At 49.7% G+C, this 21,225-nt stretch overlaps 1 protein-coding gene across 1 annotated transcript in view; it reads left to right on the top strand.

Annotated features, from left to right (window-relative positions):
• The window catches only part of XYLT1 (xylosyltransferase 1), a 309,211-nt gene that overhangs the window by 279,675 nt on the left and 8,311 nt on the right, over positions 1-21,225 (top strand). Inside the window, exons 8-11 of the mRNA XM_070412915.1 lie at positions 1,987-2,163; positions 6,003-6,265; positions 13,012-13,207; positions 18,825-19,158. Coding sequence (XP_070269016.1) covers positions 1,987-2,163; positions 6,003-6,265; positions 13,012-13,207; positions 18,825-19,158 — 970 coding nt within the window. The remainder of the gene's footprint in view (positions 1-1,986; positions 2,164-6,002; positions 6,266-13,011; positions 13,208-18,824; positions 19,159-21,225) is intronic.

Here is a 21,225-nt window from a genome sequence, read left to right as displayed (position 1 = left end):
TTGGGCTGCAAAATACAATAGGGTAGGTGGCTTACAGACAACAGAAATGTACTTCTCACCATTCTGGAAGCGAGGTGGCCCAGGTAGAGTGCCAGCATGATCGGGGGAGGGCCCTCTTCCAGGTCGCAGGCTGCCTACGGACAGTTCTCACTGTCTTCTCACAGGACCGAAGGGATCACGGATCTTTCTGGGCCCCTTTGTAAGGGCACTAATCACCATTCATGAGGGCTCCACCCTCATCTCCTAATCAGCTTCCAAAGGCCCCACCTTGTAACATTATCACATTGGGGGTTACGATTTCCACCTGTGAATGTTGGTGGAAACCCAGCCCATTTTAGAAGCCCTGTTGTGGAAGACTGCAGGCTGTTCTGATACCGCTCTGGCCCCATCTGGAGTGTGGCCACTGATGTGCCAGCAGCCTCTTCATCAGACCCGGGCTGAGAGAGTCCAGGTTAAGCTCCCTGACCTCCAGCTCCTAATTTCCTCCTTCAGAAAACTCCAGAGCTGGTTCTGTTTCCGTGGAGCCCATGACACCTCCCATGAGTGGCCCACCATTCCTTCCGGCCTGTGCCCTCTCTCCGGACCACTGGGGTTATGTGTTTCTAGTCCAGACAAGACAGTGCATCTCATCTGATGGTGTCCATGTTTCTCACCAACATCCGGGGCGGTGGCAAGCTCTGGGTAGGGCCGGCTGCCCGCTTCACTCCAGAGAGATGATGGGCTTCTTGTCACCGGGCCAGGTTTTGCTATTCTGCACACATGTTAAGTAATCAGCTTTTAATCCTATTTCAGCAAAACACCACCTTTTCTCTCAATTCTGATAACCTCCTCATCCATTATCTTGAGGAGACTTTCCGTATCATTATGAAAGGACACAGGGCAGCTGGTAATTGGGTGCTTTTCCCCACCGCTTGGTGGAGAATATGGGCCTCTGTGGGCTTGGAGACAACTCAAGCTTAAAACCCAGGTTCACGGACATGTCATTTAGCATCACAGGAAGGTCGGCCGGGGGCGGAGGGGGAGTGGAGCTTCATTGTGCCCACCCACCCTTTGAGAAGAGACTGTTGGAGGCTTTGTTTCTTTTCATCAAGATGCTGATCCTGGAACTGGCTCTCTGTCCATCCCTGTCCCAGTACACACAGGCACGTGACACTCCAGGTTCCTGTTAGAGCCCCTCCTCCATTCCAGCATCTCCGTCTTACCCTCCCTTATCTCTCTCTTTCTCTCTCTCCTTCCCTCCCTGTCTCTCTCTCTCAGTCTTTCAGTCTCTGTCTCTCTGCATCTCTAACCATATCTCTCCTCTCCAGTCTCTTTTCACTCTCAACATTGCCTCTTTTGCAGGTTCCTAGGAGAGGTGGGCCAAGAGTCAGGATTTGGGGAAAGCAATGGTGCCTGGTTCAGCACCATGGACAGCAGGCAGCCCCACCCTTCACCGGCCTGTGTCGTAGTCACCAACTCCAGCAGCTAAGTCAGGAGGGCTCCCTGGGGCCTGATGCACCCATGAATTTGACCTCCCTTACCCAGGGGTGAAATTCCAGAGCACTGGTCTTTCTTCTCAAGATATTTCAGAGCTGAATCCCTTTGTTCTCAGTCCTATTTGCAAAGCAAGAGCCTAAGGGCTCCAGGTTTTCTGAATAATTGTCCCCATGTTTTCCTCTGGTCCCCATGTGTTGACATGTCCCCAGGGGCTTTTCCTCTCTTGTCCTGGTTGATAAGAGATATCTTGAAATCGGGCTTTAGACTGCTGGGGAAAGGTCATTAGAGGAACACTCAGGACATTAGACTTCTGAGCAGAATTCAGCCAGTCTGGGTGAAACATCCAGTGCACCCTGAGTAGGGCCAGACCGGCACTGACCCTTTGACAGAAAGAACAGATGAGTCTCCAAGAGAGCCCCTTCGCAGGCAGGGGTCCCAGGGAAGGACCCCACCCGGCCCATTCGAAGGAGGCAGGAAACGGTCTCAGGCTGGTCCCTCTCTCCCCTGCAGTCCTTCTTCCACACGGTCCTGGAGAACAGCCCCCACTGCGACACCATGGTGGACAACAACCTGCGCATCACCAACTGGAACCGCAAGCTGGGCTGCAAGTGCCAGTACAAGCACATTGTGGACTGGTGCGGCTGCTCCCCCAACGACTTCAAGCCGCAGGACTTCCACCGCTTCCAGGTGAGCCCACGGTGCCCTGCAGCCCCCACACCATGCCTCCCAGCATCCTCTGCAGGCAACCAAGGCCAGGCCTGTTGATCATCTCACCCCCCAGTTTTCAGCCCTGCCTATTGATAATAATAATAACATCAACAGTAGCCAACATTTTTTTAATGACTCCAGACCGGGGCAATTCTAACCACTTTGCCTGTCTTGATTCATTAACCCCACAACAACCTTATCAGATAGATAGATAGATAGATAATTAAAATTATTATTATTATTATTATTCTATTTTCTAAATAGGTAAACCGAGGCATAGAAAGATCAAAAACCTTATGCTAGGTGATATGACCACACGTATCTGTTTCCAAAGGCCATATTTGTATCCATTTCTTTATATTGCCTTTTAACCAGAATCCCCTGAAAACATTTGTTAAAAACATATTCCTGGGTACAAACGAGTATATCCGGGGCAGAGTTTGTCACCCTCAGCACTAGTAACACTGTGGCTGGATATCCCAGGCTGTGGGCTGTCCTGTGCACTGTAGGCCACTGAGCAGCATCCCTGGCCCTACCCACTGGCTGCAGGTAGCACACTGCAGTGTGACAACCAGAAATGTCTTTAGGCATCGCCACACAGCACTGCGGGCAAGCCACTATCTCCAGTGAGGTCCAGGAATGTCTAATAGATTACACCTCAGGGAAGTTCTGATGAGCAGCCAAGTTTGGAAACCAGCACAACCTGTGAACTGGAAGGAGTAACAGGAGGCAGAAGCGTTACTGTCCTCACAGGTATCTCTGCGTGGCCTCCTTTACAGTGGTGGCGAGAGCAGAGGCAGAGGGCGAAACATGCTCCGTCTGCTTCCCTTGAGCCCCCAGACCCATCCCGAATGGCACCCTGTTTGCATCCTGTGTGAGCACCCTCCCGCTCACCATGCTTGACCCCAACTGCAGAAGGCACAGACAGGAGGCAACAAAACGGTCAAACACGTCACTCTGAGGTCACTGGAGCTATCACGTGGAGATGGTGTGCTGCTGCCCAAACCACTAACCGAGGGGCCCCTGCTGACTCACTGGCACATAACTGAGCCGCTGCCCGCGTGGGGCTTCGGTCTCTAGCCTGGCTCCTCGGTGTGTGGTCCTGGACCCGCAGCATCAGCGTCGCCCGGGAGAGGGTTAGAAATGCATTGCATAGCATGCGGCTTCAGACCTGCTGAATCAGAATGTGCACGTGAACGAGATCCTCGGGGGACTGGGAGGCTCTATACGTTTGGGCACAGGAGGTGGGATCTGCTCTCTGCCAGGCTGTGTGCCAGGCCCCCCGTGGGCATTTCATTGGCTTCCCTGGGGCAGACATCATCCCCATTGTGCAGGGGGGAAACTGAGGCACCGATGGGCAAACTTGTCCACAGACACACGTAAGGAGTGGTAGGGCTGAAGGTCCTACCCAGGTGTTCCCGGGTCCAGCCCCTGGCTTTTTGCACCTGCCCCCGCTGCCTTCCTGGCTTTGTGTCTGCACAGGTGCAGCATACACAGCAGGTTTCACCCCTCAAGGTTTCCATTCCCTCAAGGTGCCCACCTAATGTCTTTTGCCTCTGTAAGCGGTTGCTGCAATAGTTTCTAGATCCTTTTTTTTTTTTTTTTTTTTTTTGTGGCAGATTGAGAGCTACCCGGGGACCTCGCCAAGCCCATGTTAATTTGGGCATAAACTTGGGTGACATTTTCGCTCCATTGTCCATGTAGAAAGGATCTGCTGAGCAGCAGGAGGGCTGCAGGGGAATATTTGACCTATTCAAAAGGAAAAAAGAATCCCCACTTTTTAGAGGACCCATCGTTGTCCTCACACAAAGGACCTCATCATGTAGATAAAGTCCGTGGTGGTTCCTGGGAGCGCGCCCTCCCAGCCTGCTTGCTCTCGAGCAGCAGCATCCCGAGGACCGTGGTCTCTGATAAAGACTGACCAGCACAGAGACAGTGTCCTGTGCTCACAGCTCTTTCTTGCACAGTAAAGAGAGATCAAGAATATCCCCCAACATCTAGAATCAAGAAACTGCTGCCTATAAGGAACTCGGAGTCCTTGTTCAAAGAACTCCAAGGAAGAAGATGATAAATATAGAAACATGCCCTTTTAGAAAATCCAGCTATGATCAAAGAATCATGGATGAGGAAAGAAGGCTGCCCTGCCACTGAATTCGATCTTCTGCCCCGAGAAAACCAAGCCTTAGAAGCCCCTGGAAGCAGGCTCAGGCCAGGGGCATGGGAGGGGAGTGATAATACGTAGTCACATAGTAATAGCAGCTCACACTGTGTGCCAGACACTGTGCTAAGTGCCCATATTATATCCATTTTAAGGATGAGGAAGCTGAGGTCCTGGGTGACTTGCCCAGAGGCATATACAGCTAGAAAGTAGCAGAGTGAGGATTTGAACTGACCTGGCCACAGAGGCAGGACGTCCCAAGGGTTCATGAAGCAGAGAAGTGATGGGATGTTCAGAATAATACGAAATGTTTTTGTGATGAGGAGCATCCAGTTTACTCAGTTAGCAGCGGGGTCCCAGGATGGTGCCTTAGAAAGAGCTTGGGTTGGAGGAGCATCAGATTTGGGTTCAAATATTATGACTGTGTGTTTGTACGTATCACTTCCCCTCCCTGAGCTCAGTTTCCTCATCTGTAAAATGGGGAGTTGTTGGGGGGATTTGAGGTGATGACATAACTGCAGTGCTTGGTAATTATTGCCATGATTGTTGCTGTTTATTCACAGCAGCAAAAACAGTGCTAGACCCAAACTTAGCTCAATAATAACACTAGACCATAAGCTCCTCAAGGGAGTGGCTATGTTTGAATTGTTTCCATAGCCCTAGACAGGGGTCAGCAAACCAATCTGGGTCAAATCCAGCCCACTGCCTGCTTTTGTAAGTTCTTTTGTAACACCCATTTACCTGCTATTATGCCCATGGCTACCTTCACCCTACAACAGCAGCGTTGAATACTTACAAAGCTAGACATAGTTATTATCTGGCCCTTTACTGAAAAAAAATTGGTTGATCCCCGCCCAGACCATAGTATAAGATTTGATAGATAACAGGTACTCAGTAGTTTATTTCTTTAATCCTGGACCCTGGATTTTAATCCTGACTCTGTCACTACCTTGCTATGTGACCTTAGATCAGTCCCTGTTCCTCGCTGGGCCTCAGTCTCCTTGAAAATTTGGCCGACATAAATGGTCTTCAAATTCTGCATCATAACCACCAGGGGAGCATTTTTGGATACAGATTCCTAAACCTCATCTCTGGAGATGCTGCCTCTGCTGTTATGCCCAGGAGACGATAGGGAGTGGTGGGGACTGTGGTGAGCAGAAGAAGCCATGCCCGTCTAACGGGACAGCTGCTTTCCAGCTTTAAGCAGTTGTTACCATGCAGAAACAGGGGCCTGGGGTTGCTGGATCTATTTCTGTTTACAGGGAAGCCAAGCATTGTTTCTGTGAAGTCTTCTACTTTTTAAATATTGCCAGCTAATTCAATTTTAAAACACTCTGCTGGACAATTAAAATATATCTGTAGGCTGTATTTGCCCTAGACCTTCAGTTAAATGGTTTTGGAGACCCATCCCAGCTGTGAACACTGGGGTGTGATTTATTTAACCAACATTTAACAAACATGATGCTTCCCAGGCACCCATCATTGCTCCAAATGCCTTACCAACATTAACTCATTCCATCCTAACACCCTGAGTATTGTCTTCATTTAACAGAAGAGGACACCGAGAACAGAGGCAGGCAGGCTGGCTGCAGAGCCCTGCTCCCACCTCCCCACACCCATCCTACCTGCTGACGCTAATCTTTCTATTCCTTGAGCACAGCAGACAGCCCGGCCCACCTTCTTTGCCCGAAAGTTCGAAGCCGTGGTGAATCAGGAGATCATCGGGCAGCTGGACTATTACCTGTACGGGAACTACCCCGCAGGCACCCCTGGGCTCCGCTCCTACTGGGAGAACGTCTATGATGAGCCTGATGGCATCCACAGCCTCAGCGACGTGACGCTCACCTTGTATCACTCCTTCGCCCGCCTGGGCCTCCGTAGGGCTGAGACGTCGCTGCACACTGAGGGGGAGAACAGCTGCAGGTGAGCCAGGTTGGCAAGGCGAGGAGAGACGGGGTGGAGGAGGGACAGGGAGGGGGCCAGGGAGGAGGGTGCAGACCTTCCTCTGTTAGGGGCCACGTGCTTCTCCCTCGCTTCCTTTGCCTAAAAAGCACCTACACAACCATCCCGGCGCTTAGAGCATGTCCTGTCTACCCTCCACCCTGTCTAAGCCAGTGGTTCTCAACCTTCCTAATGCTGCGACCCTTTAATACAGTTCCTCATGTTGTGGTGACCCCCAACCATAAAATTATTTCCGTTGCTACTTCATAACTGTAATTTTGCTACTGTAAACAATATGTAATTATATATGTGTTTTCCGATGGTCTTAGGCGACCCCTGTGAAAGGGTCGTTCGACCCCCAAAGGGGTCGCGACCCACAGTTTGAGAACCGTTGGTCTAAGCCAGTGGTTGGCAAACTCATTAGTCAACAGAGCCAAATATCAACAGTACAACGATTGAAATTTCTTTTGAGAGCCAAATTTTTTAAACTGAAACTATACAGGTAGGTACATTGTTATTAACTTAATTAGGGTACTCCTAAGGCTTAGGAAGAGCCACACTCAAGGGGCCAAAGAGCCACATGTGGCTGGCGAGCCACAGTTTGCCGACCACGGGTCTAAGCCCTCACCAGGATTTTACTTTTTCTGAGTACCAGATCAAATGCTTACCCAATTATTTCCTTCCAGTGGACTCATTCTTTTATGTTAAGCATATGTGGTATTTTAAAGGGAAGCTCTATGTCATCCTATTACATAGTTGTATTTTTCTTAAATGGAAGGTAACCATGGAAATACAGAACTTTTTTTTTTTATTGTGGAAAATATCAAATATATTCAAAATAGAGAAAAGAGTGAAACCCCATGCTCCCACCACCCAGCTCTCCCGTGACCAGCTCCGGGCCAATCCCGTGTCACGGCCCCTCCTCCCAGATCGGTCTGATGGAGGCACATCCCTTACATCACATCACCTCAGCCATAAATATTTTAATGTATGTCTCCGAAAAGAAAGACTCCATTTTCAAACATAACTATGTTATCATTACCACACCTAAACATATGACCAAAGGCATCAACAAGATGCAGAACTATTGTTTAAAGCGCTTGGGTACCCCTTAGAATCATCCACCTCACCTGCCACTAGCAGGTGCAGGTTGACACTTGAAGAGTGTTCTAGAATGTATGGAAAGCAGAGGGGAAGGTAGGGAAATAATTCCACAGAATCCCCTCCCCTCCGCTGTCTTTCCCTAAGCCAAGCAGCCCTTTTGTTGGCTTGTCTTCCTTTCTCTAGCAATGTGCATTGCAGATATTCACATACTTGCAACAAGAGTTTGGAGCCCTGGTATATTCCTGATCGGCATTATAATATTAGCCCCTCTCCCGCTGCTCTGCAGCTTCCTTCATGCTAATGATCCTTTTTAATGCCGCTGCTGTTCCAAAGAGCAGAAACTCGGGAGTTTGCTTAATCCAGCCCTTTCCTGTTGCTATTGTCAGTAATGGGCCATTGTAAATAACGCCCTGATGACTCTCTTCTTTGCAGAAAGCCTCTTTCTTTCCTTCTTTTTTTTTGGTTATTTTTTTAGGTTGGATTTTCAAAAGTGCCTCTAATCACTCTCCTCTTTCTTATTCTCCCTTCTCCTTCTCCCACCTCCCTCTTTTAAAGCAAAAAAATAAAAAGTTTAACATTAGTCTCTCTCCTCTGAGGCTCCTCCTATGTACCCCTCCTTGCCTAGCTCTTCCCTCTTCTCTGGAACTATTGCCTAAATCCTGAACACACGGGAAGGTTTCCTGGCTGGGACTGCCTGCCTGGCCATCTGGGTTTCTGCAGGGCTGCCACAGTTTATTCTTATCTCCTCATGGCCTCAGCCTCGATCCTCTTCCTGCGGGTTCTGAGTTTAAGGAAAGCCCAGTGTGGGTCGGGAACCAGGACCTGCAGATTGAACTCAACTTTTATTTACTACCTGTTGGCCTTGGACAAGTGATTGACCTCTCTGACCCTCAGTTTCCTCATCTGTAAAATGGGAAGAATAATAAGCCTTACAGCATAAGGTGTTATGAGGTTTAAAGGAGATAATCCTCAAAAGTGACCTTCTTACTTACGTGTTATTATTATCCCCGTTTTTAACCATGTTTTACTTACAGAGTGCTTAGTAAATGTTCATGCCATTATTATTAAGCTGCCACCGTCAACAGGGAGCCTACTGTGTGAGCTACACCCTCCGTAACCAGTTACATGAGCTGCTCATTGCGCCCTCTGTGCTTTCCTTTGCTTACCGCCCCCGCTGTCCCCACACAGCCAACCCTCTCCCAGTCTCTGAGGGCCATCTCAGGCGCCACATCCTCTGTGAAACTTACTGAGAGCTCCCCCTGATAGCCCATCCCCTCCCTCTCCCAAGCTGAAAGTAGCTCAGACTCACTTCCAACCCCTACCCACCCACGCCCACCCTCCCATCGCATGTAGCAGCAGTACTTTGGGTCAAGGTCAACGGTGAAGGTCTTCTGCCCCTGCTAGTCTGGGCGCAGAACCCTTGCTCACAGAACCACAGTACAAATCCCCAGCACAGAACCCAGTGCCACTCTTGGAAGCGGACTATTATTCAAGAATAGTCTTAATCCCAGGCTTCTTAGAATTTATAAAAGTAAATAATCTTATAGGAAATTCTAGAAGACACTCCCAAACAAATCCTAGGACTTGTTTGGGGATTAAGCGGGCCATCAAGGTGCCCCGGGCCTGGAATCCTTTGACTTCTCGCTCATTTTTCTTTATCATACTAGAGCCACTGTGCCTTGCTGTGGGCAAAGCCAATATATTTATGAATATGAGCCTGAACGTTAATCAGGACAAAGGACCCTTATCCCAAAAGGCAGCGGAGAGTAAATTCCTACCCCCAGGGTATCTGGGGAAACAGCACGTGAGAACTTTATTTCAAGAGTCTCATTTTCTTTGGGCACTTCATGCAAATTGTGTCTTTCCAGCCTGCGGATAACCTTTCATAAAAATAATGTTTATTGATTTTTTTCATTATAAAATAACTCATGCTTGTTGCAGAAATTTTCAAAATGGCAGATTGCGAGCACAAGAAAATAAAGTTTGCTTGTGAGTCACCCTCCAGAGATGAAGATGTCAGGATTTTATTACATGTCCTCAAATTCAAATGCCCTCCTGGGCCAGGCAAGTAGCGCGTGGCAGCCAGTGCTGGCTGGCCCCTCAGCACGGGCTCACCGTGCCAGCTGAGACCGCCCGGGGCCCCGTGCTGAGCTCCAGCACGTTCTTGTCCAATGGGCATGTAGACATTGAACTGCCAGCCATTTTTCAAGACAAATCAGAAATTTAGATGTTTGTGAGTCTCCTAATTTTTTCAGTGCCCACTTATTTCAGTAAGAAAAGACAAAAACCCACCTTTGGGTGAGATGAATGCACCTGTGGCATCCTTTAGGTTCTGTTGTACTGCATCTATTGAAAACAAACTCCCTTCTTAGTTTTAGTTAATTATCATACACAATCAAGACAACTACCAGGAGGTTTTGTGCTCAGTCCTGGGTTCCATGTATCCTAGATGTGCCTTAGAAGCAAAGGGTTCAAGAGAAAATCCTTCTAGAATTTTCTCTCAATCAACAAGTATTGTTTGAAGCATCTACAATGTGTCAGGCTCTGTGTTAGGCACTGGGCACTCAGCCATGACCCAGACTGACCAGGCCCCCGTGTTCAAGGCCCTCCTGTTCTAGTGTGAAGACAGACTGTGCCTAAGCACTGGTACACAAGAACGAAGGATCAGTAGGGATAAATGCTCTGCTCAGAATGAAGGTAAAGTCACATGATGGCAACGAGTTGGTGACTAAGAGTCAGCAGTCAAGGAAGATCTCTCGTAAGTAGTGACATTGAAGCAAGATGATAAGACAGAGCCAGCCATGCAACCTAAGAGGAGAAGAGCAGTCCCAGCACAGAGAATATCCCGTGCAAAGGCCCTGAGGTGGAAACCAGCTTGCTGTGGTCAAGAATCCAAAATAATGTCTATGTAGAATCTAAAATAAGGTCCATGTGGCTACGAGGTGGAGGTTTGGGGCAGAAGGGAACAAAATGAAGCTAAAGAGGTAGGGCTTTGTGGGCCAGGTGAAGAGTTTGGATTTCATCTAAGCATTAAGCAGAGCCACTTGTGGTATTTAAGCAGGGGACGGTAGGTATGGCTGTTGTGAGGGTAAAGTGGACAGAAGTAGGAGGGAGACAGGAAGCTCCTGTGAAGATCCAGGGGAGGCAGATGGTGGCCTGGACCAGGATGCTGGCTGTAGCAGCTGAATTCAGGTGGAGACAGCAGGGTTTCTTGATAGAAGGGAGGGAAGCAGGCAGTCAGACTTGGTTTCTAGAGTGCTTGCCCACTGCTCATTTACTTGATCCCTTAGCAGCACCCCATCTGGACCTCTCCCTTCTGGAAACTCTTGTTTTCACTCCCATGCCAACAAGCTCTCCTGTTCTTCTCCCACCATCACTGACCCAACCACCTTGCAGAACAGACATTGACAGTGTATTACGTAGCTCCTGCCATAATGCCGCGTAACAAACAAGCCCCAAGTCAGTGTTTTGAAGTGATAAGCATTGACATTGAGCTCAAGTTCTCAGGTTCCTGGTCTCAGCTGGCATCTCTCCTGAATCTGCAGCCGCTGCAGGTCGGGAGCAGGGCTCTGTTGTTCTTGGCTGGGGGCTGCTGGCAGGGACAACTGGGGTGGCTGTCTCGACCTCCAGCAGGTAGCCCAGGCATGCTCCCAGTTGCCCTAGGGGTCAATCTTTGCTTGCTTGCTTTCAAGAAATCCTGCTGTCTCCACCTGAATCCATCCTCCACCTCAGTCCACCTCTGCACTGCCAGCTTCCCAGTCCAGGCCACCATCGTGCCTTCCCTGGGCCTCCGCAGGAGCTTCCTTACCTGTCTCCCTCCTGCTTTTGTCCATGACCTTATAACAGCCATATCCAGCGCCCCTGCTTGAGTACCACAAGTGGCTCTGCTTAATGCTTGTGATTGGGATCCTCTCTGCGCCACAAAGGCATACTCTCATCACAGAAGAGCAAGAGAGGAAATGTGCAAGGCTTCTTGGGGCCCTGGCTGGGAGCTGGCATGACGCATCAGGTCCAGGCAGGTCGGGAGCGGGGAAATAGACTCTGCCTCTTCAGGGCAAGGAACCTTGCGATGCCACGTGGGAAAGAGCATGGAGACGGGGAGGTGAAGGATTTGAGGCGCTGATGCCAGCAGCCACGAGACTCTGTCATGACTACCTATGCCTACAGGACAGTCACCACTGGCCACCAGTGGGCATTTGAGATTAAATCAATGAAAGTGAATGAAATAAAAAATTCAGTTCCTCCACCGCAGCAGCCACATTCACGTGCTCGGTAGTCGCAGTGGCTAGTGGCTGCTGTGGTGGAGAGAGCACCGCTGCAGCCTGCCTCCATCCCGGCACAGAGCTCGCAGCACCGTCCAGGGCGAGGCCTTTTTGCTCCCAAAGCCCAGGCCCCGCACAGACATGTGTGAGCGGATGCCCAGCGAGCAGCCTGAAGAGGGTGCCGGCTTTTCTCTCAGAGCCCCCGAGGCATCCCAGTAACCAGGCAGTGATTTCCGGAGATGGGGAAGCACAGGAAGGCGGCTTCCCTAACGGTTGTAATTGGCCATAAAGACTGAAGCTCCAGATCAGGACCGGAGGGAAGGCGGCTAAGCAGAAACGGTGATTTGGAGAACACTGTTGTGCAGGGGCCACTAGCACCCTCTGAGTGCTGTGCAATTCACACATTGCAGAGGCCAGCAGCCTTCAATTCCTCGAGTAGGAAAGAAAGCTGGGCTCATCCCAAGTCCCTCCCACCTGAGCTCCCTCCTGGGCATCTCTGCTTAGTTCCCCGGCCCCTTTCTCCCAGTGATTGTTTGTGGATCCAAGTCAAACGTCTGAAAACAACAGTTACCTCTTCGTGTCTGAATATATGGACCTTGGATTCATTTTTAAGGATAATGCCCAGTGCCTTGACTGAGAAGGACAGTGAGAGCGTAAATCAGTACTTTTTGATAAAGTTGGACGGCAGACATGAAGGGCCCTTTGGAAATGAGTGAGAGAGGTTCCATTTTTGCTCAAGGATGTCTAATGCAGTATTGTCTACAATGGCCAAAAAATTAAAAACCAGTTAAACAGCCAATGATGAGGAACTTGCTCTGTAAAATACAGTATGACATACAGTGGAACGTGTGTGTGTCACGTTTTCAGAGACTTTCCAAAAACGGGACAATGCCTGCGAAATACTATGAAGCGAAAGCAAATATAACCAGTATGTATAGTATGATCTAGTATGAGATTTATGCAAATATATGCATAGGAAATAAGGCCGAAGGGAAATGAGTCAATATGACATTGTTTGCACACTGTTGTTGCTTCCCAATACCGAGCACCAGAGAGTCAATAAATATCTGTGAATTGACATCATCTATGTAAAGAAGCCTCAAAAGTGTAGCAATTTTTATTTTCTTTCTTGTGCTTTCATACAGTCAACATGCTTTACATTTGTAATCATCTAAAAAGCTATTGTTAATAGTTGTTGAGATCATAGATACACAGGGAGAAGCTTCAGGAATATGGTCAGCATTGTATAAAATGGGGGTTATTTTAGGAACAAGACCAGCATGATGGCGGGCACCCCATTATGAGCCCGCACATCTCCAGGCCTGACCCATGAGCTCATATGAGACTGTGTGTGTGTTTCAGGTACTATCCCATGGGCCACCCAGCGTCTGTCCACCTCTACTTCCTTGCTGACCGCTTCCAGGGCTTTGTGATCAAGCATCACGCTACCAATCTGGCCGTGAGCAAACTCGAGACGCTGGAGACGTGGGTGATGCCGAAGAAAGTCTTCAAGATCGCAAGCCCACCTAGCGACTTTGGGAGGCTCCAATTTTCCGAGGTAAGAGACCACACATTGCCATACTTCACTGCCTTTTGCATCCCCCTTGCTGGGTCCTGTTCCATGATCTGACGCCTATAGTTGGAGACGGAGGACAAGGGGACTTGGAGAGCCCCAAAGATAGGCTCACCCTGTGCCTGCAGAAGGTCCTCCAGTCCCAAACACTGGAAGTGGCATCTTCAACAGATCGGGAGGACAGTGGGCCTAACCAACCTGGGCCCTTGGTCTATTTTTCATAGTAGAACTTTTATTTATTTTATTTTTTTATACTTGCTAGTGATTCCTCCTAACCTTGTGTTAGTAATGGACCAATATCAAACCAGTTTCCTGATGAAGTGGGGGCATCGATCCCGTTTTACATACTGGAAAATTGAAGCCTGTGGAGATTCAATGATTTTCTAGATCAGAGCTAGGAAGTGGGAGAGCTCACACTTGAACCCAGGTCTCTTAGGCTGCAAGTCCCATGTTTAATTGTGCTTTTGTTTCCCCGGTTCTTAGCACAGGATTTAGCTTAAAATAAGTACCAGATCAATCACTGAATGGATGAGTAGATGGATGGATGCATGGATGGGTGAATGAGTGGACGGATGGATGGGTGGATGGATGGACGGACGGAAGGATGGATGGATGGACGGATGGACAGATGTGTTAGTGTTTGGACAGATGGACTGATGCATGACCTATGGAGTGCAGTTTCCACCTCTCCAGTACAGCACCAGCTTTCAGTTGTTTTCCTGCCTGGGGAGATGGATTTATCTAGCACCACCCTTCTGACATCAGCCCCACCTCCAGACCTGATCTACCCTCTTTCTACTTCTCCAGCCTCATCCAGTACCACTCTCCTCACCACTCACACCTGTGTCTTTGTCAAGCATGCCCAGTTTGTTCCCACCTCAGGCGTGGCATGTTGATCCTCCTGCCTGGAACGCTTTCTCACAGGTTTTCACCCATTTTGGGGTCATTCTGATCTAAATCCAAACAACGCACCTTCCGAGAAGCCTTCTCTGCCCACTCACGTAGGCCATGATAGCTACACTTCCCGCCCGACACATCCTTGTTTTAGTTTTTTCTTAGCATTTACCATCTAACATCATCTTGTTGGTTTCGCTAATCACTTGGTGATTGTCCGCAAGAGAGCGAAGACAATATCCCTCTCACTCACTGCTGTAAACCAGCACATAGAAGAGTATGTAGCATTTGCAGATGCGGAATAAGGTGAAGGGATTAGCCAAACAAGATGGATAGTCCGTGGACACAGACAAGTGTGGTGAAGGCCAGGGGAGGCGGATGGAGGCTGGGTGGAGGTGGGCAAATGGGGGAAGATGGGAGACATCCGTACTAGTGTCAGCAACAATGATTTCTGAATGCCTGCACTTGGCTGGTGACCTGGAAGGAAGAGGAAGCCTGATCAAGTTTGGTGAGGGTTGCCCACACAAAACTCCTCATGGGATTTCTAAAGCACTGATTCATTCCTGGAGTTAAGCATCCCCAATGAGTTTGGCTGCTGGCTTGGGAGCCGATTTTGGAATGTGGAGAGTCTTAAGGGATGGGAGTCAGTATTGCACCCACTTATATTCCCTTGCTAGTCTTTTTCCAGTCCCCAGTGGCCCACCTGGCCGACCTGTGCCCTGCTGAGGGGGCACTGAACAGGCACTGGTGGGAGTTTCTTGTGAAGCCATGGTTTTCAATTAAGGTTCCAAACGGATTGGCTGGATTTGAGCTGCCATGGGAACCCACTCCATAAATTACTGGAGCCAGGGGGCAGTTAGATGCTGCCCCAGTTGGAATCTGTGCTGGGGGCCCAGGCGGCCGATTGAAGACATTAACGTCCCATTAAGGAGATGGATGCTTGGTGGCTGGGCTCTCCCTGTTTATCAGCCTGCCGTTGAGGGACTGGGCACTTCTGGCAGTGACAAATGACGCTGGCCACTCGTGGCTGGTGATTTGTGAGAGTTCCTGCGATAGCTCTGGTACCCTTGGTGTGAGAGCCACCAAGACCTCTGGCAGAGTACCAACGTGTGAGCAGGGAGCCCCGGATCTTGTATTTCGATTTTTTTTTCTAAAGACTTAATTTTAAGGCAAACGTGAAGTTGGACAAGGAGGAGGAATAGAACTGCATGTTGAGAAATTCTCTCGAATTGGCACAGCCCCAGGGCTGTGAGTAGGGCCTGGCCCAGGGCAGGTGGAGAGCTCGGATAGAGTTCTCCATCCCGTGGATGTCCCGTGCCAGTGGCTTAGAAAGTCACCGACTGCCCGAGATATGCGAGGTGCAGAGGAACAGCGGTCAACAAGATAGACCAGACCCTTGTAGTCATGGAAGTGCTCTCTTGTGGGGCAGCCAATGAGTGAGCAAACAAATGAACAAAAACATTTCAACTAATAACAAGAATTACACAAAGAAAGAAAAATGCCCTCCCTGTGATTGCTGAGGCCTTGAGAGGCCGATGAGGACTACTTTCAATGGGATGATTCGTTGAGAAAGGCTTTTCTAAGAATAATTTTGGAGCTGAAAACTGTACCCAGGGACCTTCTAAGAGAAGCGCATGTGCAAGGCAAAGGCCCCGAGGCTCCAGGCAGGAGCTGGGCAGACTCCAGGAGCAGCAAGGCCAGTGCACAGTGAGCGAGAGGGAGAGTGATAGGAGGGAGGACTCTGAGGGGACAGGGGACAGATCATGAGGGGTCTCGCAGGCCCTGGAGAAGTTTGGATTGTATTTTAAGGGCTGTGGGAAACCTTTGGTGGGCTTGAAGCAGGGGAAGCGTTGTTAAGCTTGAACTTGAACATGCACTCATATATGAGCAGTTGATCATTTTATAGTACAAATGGTAAGCAGACTGTGCCAGAGTACGGTGTGGACTTCCAGAGCAAGGGGGAGAAGACCTTGAAGGCCATAGAGGATGTGACAGCAACAGGGCTCCATCTCAGGCAGACCCTCCTCCCTCACGCGTGGGGGTGGCGGCTGACTTCTCCTCCTCTCAAAGTTTAGAAACAAGATCTAGGTTTTTCCACTGTCAGCCGCTTTGCAACTCTGCTGTGTTATTTTCGTTTCAGAACTGACTTCAGGGATTTGTTCACCCCCAACTCTATGGGGAAATCAAAGGATGGTTTCTGGAGTGTCCTCACACTCCCGTAACTGGTGGGTAATTCCTTCCTGAAGTAGAACCCTGACATGGTTTTGTGACCATTGATCCATTTGTCAGTGTCTATTGGAGTCAGTGTGTGCAGGGCCTGGGTGCATAGGGATGTTCATGTGCTCAGCCCCTAATCATTCATGACATAGATAGATGATGGATGGGTAGATCGATATATGCTGGGTAGATAAATATAGAGATAGAGATATATTGAGCACCTGCTATGTGCTCAGCACTGTTTTGGGCACTAGAGATACATTGGAGTTGATAGTGTTGAGCCAGGGAGAGAGATTAAATTACAGATTGCAATACTGTACAAAAAAACTACAATGGGCAAATGCTGAGAGACGCACCTTAGTGGTGCCTCTAAGCAGGGAAGGCTTCCAAGTAGTGGTGACACCCTGGCTGAGGCCTGGATGATAAAGAAGAGCTGGTGGGAAAGAGGGTGGGGAAAGTAAGCAGACTGTACCAGAGAGATGTGGGTGTGGACACAAGATGAGAGGCAAGAGTGAGCCCTTCTCAAGGAGGCGCTGAGAGTACTCCAGCATGGGGGGAGGCAGGGGAGGGGAGGGGAGAGCCTAGAGCAGGGGTGAGTGGAGGATAGGGAGAGGGCCAGAAAGGAAGAGACCCAAAGGACCAGACCTTGTAGGACAGTGAGAGACCAGACTTAGGAACAATGAGATACTGAAAAGGATTGGGCTTAGAATCAGGTTTCTTTAGAAAAATCTCTAAGACTTTGAGGTGTAGCTTGAATCCTGCTCACTCATTTATTTCTTCAACCAACAACATCGTTTTAATTCCTATTGTGTCCCAGACCGTGGGCTAAGCAGCCAGGGTCCTCGGGAGCAGCCAGCTCCTGCTGATCCATAGGGTGGCCAGGATTTCACAACCCTGGGAGGGACAGTGCCCAGCAGAAATGTCACAGCAATCGCTACCTCTGCTGCCCTTAAGACCACTCTTTAGGCTGCGGTCTAAAGACGGAAACCTGAAGCAAGCTGTGGGCCTATGAAGGACAGGTATAAATAGTCCCATCTGGTTGGTGGTAGGCATTTGGCACATATGTATTGATGAGTGAGTGAGTGAGTGAATGAATGGGAGGCAATACATTGAAGAGTAGATAAGAGCACAGCCTTTGAAGTCAGACTTCCTGGGTCCCCCTGCTGGCTTTGCCCCTTACTGACCATAGCAAGTTATTACGCTGCTCTGAGCCTCAGTTTCCTCATCTGTAAAATGGGGATAATGTGGAGTTGGAAGTGAGTATGAAATGAGTGATGCATCCAAGCATTTAGCATTATGCCTGGCATAAGCTCCTGGTACCTATTGGCCATGCAGCTCCATGTTCTGTATAAGGAATGGACACAGTGACTCGAGGTGAGAACAAGGAGAAAATAAACCAGCTCCTGTCTGCACCTTAATGTGGAATCTTCTCAGGGTGTAGATGTCTATACCTTCCCCTGCCCTGACCTGCAGACACACACATTGGAGATGCTGGTCATGCAGAGGCCACAGAAGCAGCGCAAGCCTGGCAGTGTGCTCATTATCGGCTGCCAGCGTGTCCCACGCTGTCCTCAGAGCATTAAATGAAAGCTCCTCGGGAGCAGAAGACCCTCATTTAATTTGATTTGAAACAGCAACAGAGCACATCAGGGATCTCTGCAGTTCATTCATTTGTTTGTCAAGTCATTCACTTGACAGATGCTGATGGAGCACCAAGCACAGTGCTAGGCACCACGAGAGAGCAGCGGACCCAGGTACAGGGATCTGAGCGGTTTGAGGACAATTCACGGGGTCTTTCTGGCTGCTGGGTGGAGAAGAGATTGCAGGTGACAGATGTGGAAGGAGGGAAGGCAAGCATGGATTCGTGGAGGGCGAAAGCCACTGGCTGGCAGGAAGGATGGATTGTACAACCATCTCCCATCCCTGGGCTCCAGTTCAGCATGTGTTAGGGAGGCCAGAGCTCTATCTTCTGGGAAAGCCGTGTGAACTCCTGCAGGTGACAGGCGATGCTGAGGGACCCTTCTTTTCTAGCTTATGACAGGGCAGCTCCAAAACCTGAGCTCTAGTCTCGTTCAGAATAGTCACACTCAACAGAGGCACGTGATCTGGAAAACCAAGGAGCAAAGCGGGATCCAGCTGGACCTGTTGAATGGCAGGGTGTATGTTTTCTTGGAATGGCCTCAAGCAGGGATTCATTCATTCAGTGCACATTTTTTTTCCCAAACACCCACCAGGTGCCAGGCACTGGAGGCCCTAAGGTTTAGTGAACGGACCACAGGCCTTAGAATCCTCCAACCTGGATCCAAATATCAAATCTTCTGCTTACTTCCTGTCTGACCTTGAGCAAGTCACTTAATCGGAGCCTGAGTTTCCCCATTTCCTCATCTGTAAAATGGGTATATCCTGCCCAGCAAGCAGGATCCCAGGCCTTTCTGGGACCCAGCACCATAGCTCAGTGTCAGTGATTTCAGGACTCGCTCTCCTGTTTCAGGTCGGCACTGACTGGGATGCCAAGGAGCGGCTCTTCCGCAACTTTGGGGGTCTCCTGGGGCCCATGGACGAGCCGGTAGGCATGCAGAAGTGGGGGAAGGGCCCCAACGTCACCGTGACCGTCATCTGGGTGGATCCCGTCAACGTCATCGCAGCCACCTACGACATCCTGATTGAGTCCACGGCCGAATTTACCCACTACAAGCCCCCTTTGAACTTGCCCCTGCGGCCTGGGGTCTGGACAGTGAAAATCCTCCACCACTGGGTGCCAGTCGCAGAGACCAAATTCCTCGTCGCGCCTCTGACCTTCTCCAACAGGCAGCCCATCAAACCGGGTGAGTACTCCCCGTGTCTCTGCTGGGAGTCCAGGGTCGGCGGGAATATACCATACCCAGGGATCTCATGGGTCCATTGCCTGGGCAGTGGTGCTGCCCAGATGTGGGGAGAGGGGGCCACTTTCGAGAACCATGCTGTCTGCTTTCAGTAGTTGCTTTTCTGCCTGCACACGGAGGTGACGTCCTCAGTCTATGACTTAGATAACTTTTTATTAGATGCTCTCCTACTGGGCTCCCAGAGGCTCTGATCATATTTAAGACAGGATGGAAAATAAGCCCAGGCAGATATTGAGTTTTAGCAAATCTTGTTCACTGTGTAAAAAAATATTAATTAAAACAGGAAATCCTGTTCATCAAAAATATGATACACTAGGTCAGCGCTTTTTCAACCAGCGTGCCACAAGAATTTTTAAAGCAATGCAATACCTGGCTATTTAGTCAGGGGCACTGACCTCTTTCCCCTTAGATTGTCAAGTAAAACAATGACAACAGCCAACACAACAGTAGCCGCCTGGTGTTGTCTCCATCTAACAGATCGCAGACCCAGAAGCCAGAAACAGTTGCAGCCTCTGGTAGCTAAGCATTCTGAGCTGGGTGCCATTTAGCCAGTGACACAAGGAGAGGGGACATAGATATGGGGAGGGGCGGAGTCCTATAAAAAGGGAGTGTTGAAGGGATTCTATCGACTTTGCTAAGTTTCTGTGCTGAGCAAGCAGACAGGTAGAGCCCTCAGGTTTTCTCAAGATGGAATTCTGCTTCTCCACTCCCTTCGGAAACAGACAAAAGCTCCCCAGAACTGTCTGGGCCAGCGCACAGCCCTGAGAGCCCCCAGGGTCCCGGATCAGGTTCATGTCCTTGGCATCCCTCAGGGTCTCCATAGCCAGGTATGGAGGGGAGCGCTGGAAAGGGCAGTCCAGACTTCTGTGGCGGATGCACCTGCTGGACAGAACAAGGGGGTGGTCCTGACTCCATCCACCTCAGCAAACAGCCCGGGCCCTTCACTGGGGCCTGGGTTTCCCAATGGTTTTCTCCTGGAGGCTCTTCCCACCCGTGCCCAGCATGAGCCGGGGGTCACTGTACCCCACTGGGAGCAGTGCCCCCTCGTCATCGTTGGTAATTGTATCTGTTAACGATGTTCCAACGACAGGGAACACGAAGGAGGGAGCCGTGCAATTTGTAAAATGATTCATCAAGAGTAATTTGCTATTGATGCGTCCCTAGTAATCTCAAGAAATCTGATGAGGTGGAATTGAGGAAAATTTAATTATAGAGGTGAGCATTGGAGGCTGATGCTGTAAGAGCAGGTCCCACGTCAGCCTCACTGTTCATAGGGTTTTCTGCATCAACCGCAATGTTTGGTGTTAGATGTGTGAGCGGCTCTCTTCGCTCTGCAGGCCGGCGTGTTGTGGGTTTGGTGTGCCCCGTCTCCCCATCTGCAGGATGGAGGGGCTCGAGTAGAGAAATCAGATCCGCGTCAGAGAGAACAGCCTCTGTTCTCCTGGCGAATGACACAGGAGCTGCCTGCCCTCTGCCAGCATCCAGGAGCGGTGGGCTAGGGTGACTGACACACCCAGGCTTACCTAACGTGAAAGGGAGAAGCGCTGCTAACTCACAGCAGGACAGGGTATGTGCTCACGCCTGATATGGTCTCTTCTCTCTCACTTCCTTCTCCGAACTGTAGAGCCCGGCCCGTCAGCTTCCTGAAGCATTAGGAATGGAAGGAATGACTTTCTTGTCTGTGTTAGTCAAGGCATATTTTTAATTCAACTGGGTTTTCCATTGCGTTTAGAAGGGCAGACATATATAGGGTGTGCCCCCAAACTGTATACACACACTCGGAATAATCATAAAGGCAGTGTTTATTAAAATGCATTCATTTTCAAAATGGAGCTATCAGCTGTGAAAGTGTGTATACATTTTGCGGGACGCCCTGTATATGGTCTTTCTTCCTCCTCCTTCCCCACTCAAGACCACACTTGTTAGAAAATAACCTGCCAACTATTAGGGTGTCCTGGTTGCCGCCGAGGGTGATGGGCACTGTCCAGCAAGCAGGAAGGGTTATGTTCT

This window comes from Myotis yumanensis, unplaced genomic scaffold, assembly GCF_028538775.1.
Source record: "Myotis yumanensis isolate MYYU_CA2020_CCGP unplaced genomic scaffold, mMyoYum1.0.hap1 SCAF_4, whole genome shotgun sequence".
In the NCBI taxonomy this organism is placed as follows: Eukaryota; Metazoa; Chordata; class Mammalia; order Chiroptera; family Vespertilionidae; genus Myotis; species Myotis yumanensis.
This window is presented reverse-complemented; position numbering and strand designations above follow the sequence as displayed.